At 43.3% G+C, this 14,160-nt stretch overlaps 1 protein-coding gene across 3 annotated transcripts in view; it reads left to right on the forward strand.

The window, feature by feature from the left end:
* Window positions 1-1,905: 1,905 nt before the first annotated feature.
* PDE1C (phosphodiesterase 1C) overlaps window positions 1,906-14,160 on the forward strand; it is a 190,010-nt gene continuing 177,755 nt past the window's right edge. For 2 of the 3 annotated variants that reach the window (XM_061996471.1, XM_061996473.1), the window contains exons 1-2: window positions 1,906-1,995; window positions 2,526-2,628. In XM_061996471.1, coding sequence (XP_061852455.1) covers window positions 2,528-2,628 — 101 coding nt within the window. In that variant the 5' untranslated portion in view covers window positions 1,906-1,995; window positions 2,526-2,527. Of the gene's footprint in view, window positions 1,996-2,190; window positions 2,629-14,160 lie in introns of those variants that run through there. The other variant, XM_061996472.1, reaches the window with a different exon arrangement.

A 14,160-nucleotide genomic window follows, 5' to 3' on the forward strand; every position in this document is an offset into this window, starting at 1 on the left:
TTGCCCCCTGCAGCAAAATATAAATCTCAGTGTCTCTGATTTGAGTGAATACTAAAAGCTACAAAAGGTTTCCTTAAATGGGGTGGGTTGCATTTGGGAAGTCTAATATCAAATGTATATTGTTAGTGTTTTGGCAAAATGATGAGGAAGTAACAAAGGCTGATAATGCCTTGCTCTCAACAGTCTCCTCCTCATGAGTGGAACTTGCTGTCCTTCCCATAGGTGTAGGTGGTACCCTGTGCTGGTTCTCAGAGGCACTGAAATAAGGAGTAGGGAAATGATTACCTGTCACCCATGAAACATATGTCTGAGCTTTCTGGATCTTACTGATGAATCAGTTAGTCTGGGTTGTCTTACTGACAAGGTCAGAAGTGCCACAAAGATGGTAAAATGCTAACACTGTAAGCTTTAATTCTGTATAGGCTGATCTCTCTGTCAGTATGATACAACTTTTTATGGAGCCGTAGCTAATCCCATTAGCATTAAAATGACCCTTCGTACTTCTTCTGCTTTGGAAGAAAATGTTGATTTGTGGTTCAACTTTAAAACTTTTTCTAACTCTTCCCCCCTTTCTCCAGTGAAAACTGCCTTTTGCATTACTGGATACAAGGCTTCCGTTTTTCCAGAGTATGAAAAGCACCTTTAAATATATAGTAACGAGAGAGAGAACTGGTAAATTGTTGCACAAAACGAGCGGTACAGTTTCAGAACCTTGAGCCCAGTTAGATGCCCTCTTGTGTACAGAGACCCCAAAAGCAGAAAGCCCACTGATTTTATATAGACATATAAATGTGCAATTTATTGGCTTCCTTTTTCCCCATGAGGCAGAAGAATCTCTGTGCAGGCAGGATGATCAGTTTTCACTTTGCCTGGGTGGATTTTGAAGTAGTCAAGTTATGTGAGTAAGAACTGATCAAAATCCTTTAAATAGGGGTGTGCTTGATTAGGCTGATTAATATATTCTTCACATTTCCATGAGCTACTCAGGTTTGGTGTGTGGACTGGCACAATTGGAGGGGGGAAGTCATCACCCATGAGCATATTTTCACCAGATACATGGTGACCTCCATTGTAGGCTCTGCTTCTCAGGGGGCAACTCTTGCAATACGTTAACAACACATGTTGTAACAAAATGTGTTAAAGCTAGGGCAATTATTTTCCCTCTGCTCCACTGGCTTTGTCTGAAAGCACTGTATCAATAACATTAGCTAAAGGGATGCATGTAGGGGATCTTGGCAGAGTTTCAGAGGTGATTGATCCAGCCAGTACAATAAAGGAAACTTCTGTCCTTCTCCCTGCCCAGTGCAGGAACCCTACAGGTACAGACAGGGTTGTCATGTAACTTGTTCCTTGCTATACCTGGGGTCAGTATGGAAGTGCCCCAGGGCACCTGGAGGCAGGCATCCTATTGCAGGACTGCATTTTAACTTCCCTAGTGCAAACCTTTTGACTTTGATCCATAGGTCCTGTTTCAAACCTCATTTATTATGAATGATGTATTTATTCTCCTTTAATGTGTTGTTTGAGGCTCTTGTCGAAAGACATCGATGTATCCATAACTAACATGTTGGGCTTGATCTCTTCAGCGTACAGACTTCCCCTGCCATGTTTTGGGGGGGCTTTAGGCAGTGGTACTTTACTGATTTATTTATTTTCAAAGTGGGTTTTGCCCCAGCTGAAGCCTTACAGCCCGTGCTGCGCGTCGTGCTCTCAGGAAAGCAGGCTGACTGCAGTGAAGCAGATGGCTGTTTGCCAGGAGTGAGTCGCTCACTTTCTGTAATTTACCCTTCTTTTTTTTTTTTTTTAAATGGTTTGTCTTGGTTGGGTTTTTAATCAGAGCCAGCCTCTCTCCAATAGCCTGTTCTCCCTCGCGCGCCTGTGTGTGTGTGTCTGTGCGGGAGAGAGGGAGGCTGAGAGAGAAGCCGTGCCTGGGCTATGCTGACAGATGACTTTTTCCTCAGTTGTCAGGTTTCGAGCCTGTCGGCAGCGCTGCTGGTAAGTGGGAAAACAATAATGCCAGGATGGGGTGGGGGGGAGCAGCCCGGAGGGACCGTGGGCTGTCACTCGCACGGCAGCGGGCAGCCTCGCAGCAGCCGCCCGACTCCCCAGCTGCCTGTGCAGACAGCTCAGTTGTCAGCAAGGGATTTTCCTCCCCCTCTGCCCGTGATAAAGATCCCTCAGCTGGTATTACTGAATCTATCCTTGGTTTACTATAACAAAAAGCCAACCCAACAACCCACAAAGCAAAACAAGGGGAAAAAGAGAAAACGTGTGTGAATTAGGGCTGTGGGGATGCGCCTGTAATCCCCTCGGGCAGCCCGAGGATGGTGGCACGCCGGCGCAGCTGCCCCCCGCGTACACCTGAGCGCTCGCGGGCTGCCCACGAGGCTCCACTCGCGGGGAGGGGGGAGAAGTGGCTGCCAAAAATGTTGGCCGCTCCCGGGCAGCGTTAAAGGTGGAGTGTGTGCGTGTGTGGGGGGCAGCATCTGTCCTCACTGAGCTTTAACCGAAGCGGTAACCTGCAGCTATGGAGTCACCGACTAAGGAAATCGAAGAATTTGAGAGCAACTCTCTGAAATACCTACAGCCAGAGCAAATAGAGAAAATCTGGCTTCGTCTCCGAGGCTTGTAAGTAGTACTCTTTTTTGTTTTTTTCATATCCTTCCCCTGTTTCCTCACATTATCAAAATTATCGTAGCACTTTCTTTTTCCTTTCTTGCCCGTACATTCAAAACTAGTCAGGAGTTTCCACACCTGTTCTCCATAAATACAGTGACTTAATCTTAACAAAAGATCTGTTTGTTTCTGTAAATTGAACTGCTTGTTACATTGAACTAACATTTTTCCACTGGGAGTGTAGAAGTGTCGTTAATGAGACACTGTAAGATATAAGCAGTTCCTGAGATGCTAATTACTTTAGCTGCTATACTGGAAAAGTTTTGTTATAACCTGAATGGTATTTAGCTGGATCCTGTGTTTTCAATAATCCCACCCTTAGATGCGACATACAGAAGACTTTTCTTTTTGCCCCTGTAAATACAAACCACTTCTGGCACTGACATGGTTAATAAGGATAAAATAGGCAGAGAAATCACAATTGGAAAACATTTCTAGCAGTATTTGTAATGGCAGAAAATTAATGTTCCAGAGATTGGATTGTACTTACTAATTAATGCATTAAGCCTGACTTGCCATGAACTGACAGAACGCTATCTCCTGAATTGGGAGGGGAAGAAAAGTATCTGTGCTTAAAGGAAAACTTGACACTACAGAAAAGTAGAAGTTTATAGGCTGTAGAGTTTGGGGAGCTTATCTAGAGTCAATGTCTGGTGTCTTTTTCAGAGTCGAAGTATGTAAAATACTGTCTACCAGCAATAAGATCCATCACTGGTAGCAAAGCATTTATTTACTTGCCCATTAGCTTTTGGCCAAAGCAAAGAGGAACATTACCACATTAAGCTGCATCCCTTCCTGTGTTCCGAACTGTTTGAGTTTTTTTCCTTCAGCCTCATATGTTAGAGTTATTAAAATTTCAGCCCTCAAGGGAAAGGGGGAAGGGAAGGGGGCAAGGAGGCTAGGAAAACAGCAGAAGCAAGGAAGCATAGAACAAATAAGCTAATAACTGAAAACAAACGGGTCCAAGTTAAACTTGAGTTGCTCTTTGAGTGTTATTTTGTGTGAGCAGAGGTGGCATATTTTGTAAAGCATATCCAAAACTTCTGTAGGACTCCAAGCAGTCTGAGATGTGTATGAATATGTATTTCTCTCAAGGCATCACTCCAGGAAGCCTGTTTTGTGAAGGAACTTAAAGTAGATGACAGCTGTCTTGTAAGCCTTCCAAATAGAACAGCCACACAAAACAAACCCTCTTATTTTCATGTCTGTGCCATGCTGTAGTATTAGGAGTCCTTGCATTTCTCTATCTAATTCAAGAACATGCTGATTCAGATTCCACCTCAAGTTCACAGGTAATCCTTCAGAAGCGTTGTAGTTCAGGGTCTCTCCTGACGTTAGTGCAAGGCAGCGTCTACATATTCTACATCAAGCTCAGGTCTCTTCTGCCTTTTGGAAATTCGGCAAAACTGTAAGACTACTCTAGATATGCAATACCTAAACCTCAGGCTGTTTTTTAGTGTAGCCCTCTGTTGGCAGTGTGTGAGTGTAACAAACACATCATTTCCCTTTCTGAGTTTCAAGATTTCTTTGCCTAAAGAGGAGATACATTTTCTGTAGATTTCTTGATCACAAGATGATGACTGAAATGTGTTCTGCTCTAATTAAAGACTGTAGAAGATTTTCCATTCCCAGTCATTGAATAGAAGCTTTTAGCATGTGCACGCACAGACACACACAAACCAGTTGCAAACTGAAGTTTGGCAGCATGTTTCATGGTTTCTCATAGCCATTTTTATGTATGCCTGTATGTGTAAGAAGAATAATGAGATGTGCACAGCCGTCTTAATTAACTCTTAAATAAGATGCTTCATCTTGGAGAGATCAAATACTGCTTGAAAAGACTCTTCTGTCCCCTGCCCCTCCAACACCTCCTGTGGCTGTATCTCACAGGAATAAGTTACAAGGCACAACAGAGCTACCAGAGCAGTGTTACTCAGGGAGAGAGAGCACACTGCTGGCTGAAGCTGTCTGGGGAGTTGTCTGCAGCAGGCAGATACACAGTAGGTAATTTGATCTTGACATTGCTTCTTAAAAGAGAAGGGCTGTTATGATTTAAGCAGTCTCAGGTGCTCAGCATTGGGTTGGACATCTTCTTAGGACTTCACTCCTGGCAACTCTGCTACCTTCCTCCCTGTCTGCCCACCTCCAGTGCAAGCTGATGTGTTTATCACCATGACTCAGTGGACAAAACAAAATTCACCATCTTTTTCAAAACCTGGCTTTTCCAAGGGGATGGGAAGGGGGTCTTTTCACTCTTTCAACCTTCTTGGTTTGAAGGGAATGGGGAAACCCAAAGGCTATGAAGGAGTGATTAAGCTGAGGCTCTTTTGAGACTCCTCTAACATCTTGTGTTTTCTGTTTAAGCAAGTCTGTTGAGGGTTTTTTCTGCCCTGCAGGATGTGATGCCTTTGGAAGTTTTGGCGTGAGGTGTGTATTATCAAGGGAGTAGGGAGGTCTTTTGGACAGCATGCAAAGGGCAGGTTTTTGTGAGGCTGAAGCCAGGTGTATGTTACAACGTTGAGTCATGTTGCTGTAAGAGCCAGACAAGATACTGACTTTGCCTCTGGAGCAGAGTGGAAGGATTTCCTTTTCTTCATGTATCTCTTCAAGATATGTTTTCTTGGTCAGGACAGCGTGGTTGCTTTGTAAGCAAAGCAGTATGAATCAATGGCCCTTAGGCCATATACAGATTCCTTTTGCTTTTACTGTTTAAGAATGAACTAAAGTACTAATGTGATAACATTACTGAAGTGTTTTCACTTGACGTATACATATTCATGGCTTAATGATTCTGTGCAGCAATAAGGGAATCAAATCAGTGGACCCATAGTGTTTTCTCAGGTTTAAGGGAGCATGATACATTGCCTCACTGGGCAGTAAGTCATCTGTGGCAAAAATATTTGGATGTTTCAAACCAGGGATCTATGAAATAAACATTATCTTTTATACATGACCTATTAGATATTAATTTAGGTTAAATCCTAGCTCAGAAAAGAATATTTTAATGGTTTATTATCAATAAACTTTCAGAAAGAGTTTCTTACTAAGTTGTTTCCTGGTCAAAGGTACCATTAAAAGCGTATGAAACTCTCTGGGGGAAGTCTTGCAAGTTGAGAACCGACAACTTTGCTCTTTTTACTTACGTCATGCCGGAATGTCAGGGAGAGATTTACTTCAGATTTCTCCTTGTAGGAGCTCACTCCAGCAAAACAGCTGCATGCACTGGACATGCAGCCCTCAGGGTCCTGTGTTCCCTAGCAAGGAACACACCAGCTTTCCCTGCAGCAGGGACCTCCCAGAAGCAGACCCGCTTCTGAGTTTGGTTGTAGTCATAAATCAGACCAGAACAACTTCATATTCCTTCAGGGTAACTCGGATGAGGCTTTCCCTCATGTGCTGCCTGCCTCTCAAGGGGTGCCTCCTTCCTAACCCCAAGGCTCCTGGTGCCCACGAGCACCTGCCCTGGCTGCTTTGGGCTACCAGCCTCATGTGTGCACTGCTGGTGTGTGTGTACTCCTGTTGAGCGTGTCTCCTTCAGGAGTGGATCTTCTCAGTTCCTCTGCTGCTGGTAGGCGGCAAGGACGTCCATTTCTTTCCCCATGTAGGGCCTGCCTTTGAACAGTTGCCTCTCATTCCCAAACAGTGGTCACACATGAAGGCTGACAAGCTCAACCTGCAAGAAGCTGTTTCTTAAGGATGTGTTGATTGTTTGCTTATGGCTCTCCATAGTTTCTGCTGCCAGAAAATGAGTCTTGAGCCTCTTGCTGTGTTCTGTCTTCCTTGCCCCATGGATCCTGTCCAGAAGGCAGTCTTTCATTCAGCCTTACTCATCTCTGGGCTTGGACACTGTATACATAGGAATTACATACGAGTCTGCCCTTTGTTCTACTAGAGTTGCTAATAACTCACTCTGTTAAGCTTGGGACCTTCTGCTCTGCAAAATGTAGCCATTACAGGGCCTGGTTAGCAGCAGAGCTTGGGAGACCTGATTTAAAAATAGGGCTGCATGGTTGCTTTTTAAGCTGACAGTTTCTCCAGGGAGGTATGAGCACTGGTGGCTGTGTTGGGGTGTTCTTGTTTTAGTAGTTAGCTTCTAGCTGTGGGACTGTGAACTCCCATCTGCTAATTAGGACTCTTAAAGCTCCATGAAGTGGCTTCACTTACCTCTTAATTTCTCGAGAACAGAAAAAGCACTGAAGCCCTTTTCAACACTAGGATTAGATGTCGTGCCTGATGGCACTGAAGATTGCAGAGATATATTCAAAGAGCTTTGCTAGTTTCAGTAGGAATGTGATAATTTATGGCAGCTGAAGGTCCAGCTTGGAGATATTTTCAGTTTGAATTTGTTGCTTTTATGCAGGAAAACCTTGATTTCTGTCTGTTTCAGTAGTACCAGCATCGCTGGCATCTGCTGGTGCCCCTGCAATGCTTTAAGCATTGAAGGAGAGGCAAGAAAAACGGACTTTAACTTTCTTCCTTGTAGCTGGGATTATAATATTAAATTGCTAAATACATAATAAATCCCTTCATTCTCAGTGTAGTGCTTCCCCGTGCTGCCAAAGATGACGTGACAGCAGCACTCAAAACAGCAGCAGCTGCAGCTCAAAGGGGTGCTTGACTTGGAAGTAGTTTTTTGGACTCTCCCGCTCAAACCTGTCAATGTACAATTGGGCTAAGAAATATGATGGGGAAGGACGATGGAAACACAAGTAAATTAGTGTCTTTGAAAACTTCAGGTACCTCTGCAAAGCACTGTGCTTCCTATTGTGCTAGTGAAGAGGTCCCAATGCAAACATTTGTATAAAGATCCAGATTTATTTGTGAAGTAAATGGCAAAGCAGTGACTGACTTTAGTGGGAAAACATGGAGCCATGGTAGCTAAAGATGATCTGGCAAGCGTTAGAGTGCCATTCCTCAGTTATCTATCTCCCTGTCTTATTTCTGTGTGTACTTCATGATATTTTCAGGTTTCCTTAGTTGAAAAATGTCACATAGCTGGATCTGCAAGTGACAGCATCCTGATCTGCTTCATTTTCATTTACGTGGCCATCATAAACAGGAAAGCAGAGAGCTCCCTTCACTTCCAGAGGCATGCTCTACACAGTGGGCTTTGTCCCTAGATATTTTAGCTGGCAGCAGATGGTAAAGGTTAAGAAAGTCTCTCAAAAAGGACAACTTTGTTATAAATTGTGTAAATCAGTCAGTTTTCAAGTGGAAAATATGAATATACTAATTAGTTTCTGGACGTGAAAGGCATACTTGGCTGTCTTTGGTCTTGGGTTCAGTCCTCCTGAACCTCCTGAGAGTCTAGAATTAAACTGAAGCACTCTTCGCCCTGGGAGCAGAACCAAGCTGCCTTTGACTGTGTTTAAATACAGCTGCTGCCACTGTGTTTCTTTCTTGGCTTTCCTAATGAGCATAGAGTATTTGTCAGAGAACCATGTCAGGAAAGCTTTCTGCAGACCTCTTAGGCATGAATTTTGCTTTTTCCTCTGATTGTCACAATTCCTAGAAGAATTTAGAAGGTCTCCCTGGTTAGTGAGTGAGTACTGGGTACGTGCTAGAGGTGACAGTGCTCCAGCATGGCCTGGAGATTCTTAGCTTGAGTGAATTATTCTGTGGATATGAATGACTCATCTAGTTTTCAGGTTTGTCAGGGCCTGGTTGATCCATTTGTTCTCCCAATAGTGTGAAGAAGGGCTGAATTTTACCATTAGACTAACCTGTCACAGCTTGTTCTATACTGCCTGCAGTATAGTCCTTGAGTGAGCAAGGGGAACAGAAGTGCTGCCAGCTGCTAATCTCATGCCTGACAAATGGACAGAGGAGAGAATATATTCTAATAAATAACAGAACGGCAATTTCAGAAAAAGTTAATTAAGAAGTATGATGTTTGGAGGTGTAGTAGTTCAGTGAACTGATACATTTTGCCATAGTCCTCTTATTTTGTTCCACCCAGTGACATTTATTTGAACCATGAATCAACAAGGGAGACCTGTAGGTAACAAAAGAGATAAAGAGAGAAGACTTCACGTTTAATAGTGAAATGTTGACTAAGAAATATAACACACTCTCCAGTTTTTGCCATAGACATAAAAAAAGCTCTAATTCTTCTGGGGGTAGTACAGTTGAATCATACCTACAGCCCAAAAAGCCATTATTTATTTCAGCAGTCACAAAAAGATGACCACAGTCTGTTGTAGAAGAAAGGGTATCCCTTTGTAATACTAAATTCAGTGCATTGTAAGTATCACTGCTACGAAGGTTGCAATCGTGCTTAGGAAACAAGGGTATGAAAGGAATTATTTTGAGGAACATGAATTTAAGCCTCAGGTCAAAGGGAAATAGAGATTCTCTTTCTGGAATTCTTTTTTAAAGCTGTCTCAGTGGGGTAGGAACCTATACAGAAAGAAATAAAACCTGATGGAAGACAGCACTGAAAAATCCCCTCTGCCTGTGTGTGTGTGTGTGTGTGTTTCAAAGGCTGCAAGGCCAGCTCATCTCCTAATCTGCCAGCTTTTGGTAGATTCAAACACTATATTAAACCCAACTCAGCTCTTGAAAGGGTTTTTATTTAATGTGTTGTTTCTTCTTCCCACAATTCATGTGATATTTTCCTATTCCATTCTCTCTTGTCTTGTTTCATCAGAAAAAATCCCTTCAACCCCTTGAAAATACCAGAAATGGTCTGACTGATCCTGACTAGTAGATGAGAGAAGATTGAGGTTCACATGTTAGGGCTGACCCCTTAAAACACTCTAGCAGCTGTGAAACATCTACAGATGCAAATTGCATTCAAAACCTTGGGGATTTGGGTAAAGCAGAGGTTTTCTAGAAGGGCTTGTTTGGATTCATGTGCTTTAGATACTCGAAAGAGTGACCTCGCTGATATCAATGTATTTTTGGGGATGAAATCAGAATCCAGCTCCTGATCTTTGAAGTGTAGTGGGTTTTGTTGTTGTTTTCTTTGAAAAGCTACGTTTTGCAAATCATTAATGGCTTGAGAAAAGTTATTTAACCCTGTGACGGTGACAAATTTTCTCCAACAATGTTAAACTCAAGTATGTGCTTAAATTTGAATTGTAGCTGAGCAGTAGTCTTTCCTCCAGCAGACTCAGTACTGCTTCAGGCTTCTGCCAAAATTTGTCTGCAGTTGTCTTGGATATTTGAAAAGCAGATTAGCTTTGAAGGTTTGATAATAAATACAAAGAAGCCAGAATTAAAATGTTGCAGTAGGTTAAGAGTGAACCTCAAACTCTGCTGAAAGTGGTTTATAATAAATTCAGCTGGTTGCCTTCAGGACCCACAATTCCTCTAAAAAATTAGTAATGTCTGTTTTGTGGACTTTTGAATTTTTCTGGCTAAGATGCAAGATGCAGAGCTCTGGGAGTCATGGCTCTTTGTGTCTCTGACAAGCAGACACTTGTGCTGTGATAAGTTCATGTCACAGCAACCTGCCTTGTCTGCTTTGGGAAGACATCCACGCCTAGCAATTGGTGACATTGAGGAGTAGAGGTCCACGTGAGCTCAGGCATGAAGCAGGAGAAGATTGTCATAATCTTTCTTGGAGAGTTGTAGGAGACAATTTAATTACTAAGATGCCTATAAACATGTGTGATAAGTTCCATGTTTTTCTTCCATATCTGTCAAGCTGTGGAGTCATTTTTGTTATTAATGTGACACTTTGAATGGCTATTAGTAGGTCTGTGTCATCACTTTAGGAATGATTTCTTACACTCCTAGGGACAGATACTATTCATGCACAAAACTCCTAGACCAGACAGAAAGTTGCACAATATCCATCTGGAGCACGAATCCTGGCTTGGTGCAAATCTCATTTCAACACCAAGATCAGCACAAATCAAATATAGGATCTGTGCAGTTTTTAACAGCTGAGTCTGTACAGAGCCCTTGAGCTACAGCTGTGGCACACAGGGAGTCCCTGCTGAGCGCATGGCACAAGCTACAGCAAGCATCCAAGGGCAAAGGAGCAGAAGTAGAGCATAAACCCCCTTGCAAGGCTGAGCAGTTCAGATGGTTGCTGTAAATGATGCTCAGATCACACTTCCTCCCATGCCTCCTGTGGAGCAGCTGGTTTTCTGGGATTCACTAGCAGTAAGCAGTTACTGGTGTCTGCTAAGCAGAGCGTCTGAATACACAATTTAAATGTGCTCCTATACACATATTGATGCAGCAGAGACAGCTACAGTCAGATGGCAGAACTCTCTTTTTTCAGACTTGCTTGAAAAGTGAAAGGAGAGGAAGCTGTGGGGGTTGAGGCTGGGAGGGAAGAATTGGGAAATAATCTGCAGAAAAGCATACTGACTCATAGAAAGGTGGAGAGGAGAGCCAGAGATACATTAAAAAAAAGGTGATGGTAGGGAATGAGACAGGCCTGTGAATTCTTCAGGTCTCTACAGATAAATCAGCTCTGGTTATGAACGCTGCTCGGAACATTGTTGCGTGTCCCCTTCTAAGCATGTTTTCATTCAGGCAAATGAGGGTGTCCAGGAGCCCATTGATTTGTTTCTTTAGAGGATGACGGAAGTTTCTTTGGTATCTTGGCCACATTCTTGTTATAACACCAGTCCAAATTTCCCCCCCACCCAGAGTTGCCATTAATGTTTTCTGGGCAGCCATCTTTCCTTTCCCTCTTTACACTGTGTTCCAGGTGTAGAGAGCCTACAGATTTGAGTGCAGTATGCCTGGTTATGTAGATGAAGTCACTCACGTCTACAGAGGGCATATTTAAAGTGCTTTGCAGAGAAAGGCTTTTGTGTAAATGCTCAGTGATCTCTAGACAACCTATTCCTAATTATCTGGACCGCAGTGAAGAGATCTTCTTGCAAATGGAGAAGAATGAAATTTCTGAGTTATGCAAATTTGCTGAATAACTTGGAGTGCATTATCATAATGGTCCCACCTAGCCTCACAATCTGCAAAACATCACATTGCATTTTGAATTTACCTATTTACCTTATGGAGGCAGACCTGCTTCTCTTCTGGGCCAGAGGCAGGGAACTTGGCTCCTCTCTTACAGCAGCCAAACTTTTAAGAATTAGAGTCCCTGTCACAACCGTGGCACCCAGGAATGGAAAGGACAGGAATTGCTTGTTTAAATATGTCTTTATATCTGAGGCTTCTGAAGAACACCCCACCCCCCCATAGTTGCTGTGGCATCTAGATACTTGTGAGACAGCTGGTGACAGCATGGAGTAGGGCCTTAAGGGACAGAAATCTTACACAGCCTCCTCCATTCTCTGTGTGCATTCTCAATGCCTGTTCCCATCCACCCACCCATCCCAGTTCTCTCTCCCAAAGTTTCCCCCAGTGTGGTGAGGCATATCCCACGCTGAGACCACAGGGCAGTGTTTCTGAGCTGCAGACCGCAGCATCGCTGCTTCTCTCCCTCTTCCTTCCTCTCTTTCTTCCCTCTGCCCTCATGCCTAATTCAGTGGAGGCAGCTGTGTGCCATCACACCCCTGGCATTCCTGCCTGGGGCTGTGGAGGAAGGAGATGAGCAACCTTCTCTCTGCAGAGAATAGTACTGTAGTGGTGAATAAATGGTGTTTGATAGAATAGAAGGCAGCCTGATGAAGGTGCTGAGTCCTGCTGCAACCAGCAATTTTGAGAATAGGAGCCTCTGTGAAACCACTCTTCCTCTGCAAACAGGCTTGCACTGGCTATCCCAGAAGCCCATCAATGTTCAGATGACTTCTCTCTGTAATGTCTCTGCTCTTGGAGGAACACAGAGTGCTGGGAAGCCCAGAGAAAGAACATAGGCTCTTCAGGAGAAGTTTAAATGTTGCCTATTCCTAAGAGTGCCTTTTAATAATTACTCTATTAATGAGAAGGCACTGTCAGTCAGGACAATAGCAGCCCTGACTCACTACACAAAGTAGCATTGAGAAAAGGCTTCAATAATTCTAAAACACTCTCAGTGTGCTGAAGGGACGGGGTGTTTGAGGGGTGGGGATGGGGAAGTGAACCTTCTTTTGGAAAGGGAACACTGCATCTTTGTGCAGCATTTTTTTTTTCTTCCATGTTTAGGTTTGTTCAACAGTAATCCGAGTGTTTCAGCCTGTAACCCAGAGTCAGGAGAGGCCCTGGCACAAAAACATGAGATTTAAAATCCTGCGTCACACCAACTGTCTACTAGCAGACAGAGGAGGTGGCTTGTGTTTGGGGGGAGGAAGGTTGGATGGGGAAACAATAACAAGCAGCAGTCTGATAGACTTACTAGAGCTTAGGGCAAGATGCAGATTTGTTTAGTGACTTCATGCACATGGCTGGTCTGGTCTGATGTAATTCCAGTCTGTGTTTCCTGTCTTGATATTTAATCCAGAGTATGAAGGATGATTCCCCCCCTCCCTGTCGTCGTGTGTGCTGCAACTAATCACAGAGCCACTCTGCATGAAACAAACTGGGCAGCTGCCTGTTTGACTCCTGCAGAATCCGAATATGCTCGTTTTACATAGTGGCAGTGATTAAAATAAGTTTTTAATCCGTACGTACTTGCTTCTTCCAGGATCTGACAGTTCTTTGCCACTGGGGGAATGGAATTCCCACTGAACGGTATCACATGCTTCTAATGTACATGATACATCAATATTGCCTTTATATGTGCCCTGCAAAATGCTGTTTTGCCTTATTCCAGGAGGAACCATTCCCTTGTGCACTCCTTGTTGCTGTGGCTCATTTTCCCAAGCTCTTTTCTTGGGGAAAAGAACAGGATACAACTAAAGAACGCACAGGAAAGGTTGTGTATACGCTCCCTTTTTTGAAGCATTGTAGTAGCAAGGGAGCAGCTTCCCACTTGTGGAGGTCAGTGTTACCCTGTAAACACAATGTGGAGCCCTCAGTGCTCTGAGCAAGGGGAGGTATCCTTCCCTCTCCACACCTCCCATCCCATTGTGCACTAACTACCACAATCTTTTCCAGTGGGAGAGGCTACAGAATAGGCATGTTAAGTACCACCCATCCTGTACTTTGCAGGTCATCACCTTCACTAATTTCAGAGCCAAATGTTCCTTAAGTCATGTGGAGTGGCCAATGAGAAAGCGATACAGTCAAACTAAGTATGTGTGCATGTATATATATATATATATGTATTTCAAATAGTAAATATGCAGAGGTCATATATTATGGAGATCTGACAATCCTTAACTTTTTTTTTTTTTTTTTAAAGAGCATGAATACTGAGAATTGCTTTATATTATTTTCAGACCTCAGGACTTCATTTTCCTGAAATGTACTTTCCTGTAACTGGTCCTTTATGAGCACACACGTTTGGGGATGCGAGATGTGTGAAGCACAAGGGAATTTGCTTTTTGTGTGCTAAAAAAAAAAAAGCAGAATGAGCAGTGGCTGATATTATTTTCAAAGTGCTAGATTTTCAGAAACAGACTCATTTTATTTTTACTTTGTCTTCAGCTAAATTGACACCAATTGCAATGGCAGGGATTTTTTTTTGTTGCTGTTTTT

The sequence above is a fragment of the Colius striatus genome, chromosome 5 (assembly GCF_028858725.1).
Source record: "Colius striatus isolate bColStr4 chromosome 5, bColStr4.1.hap1, whole genome shotgun sequence".
NCBI classification, from domain to species: Eukaryota; Metazoa; Chordata; class Aves; order Coliiformes; family Coliidae; genus Colius; species Colius striatus.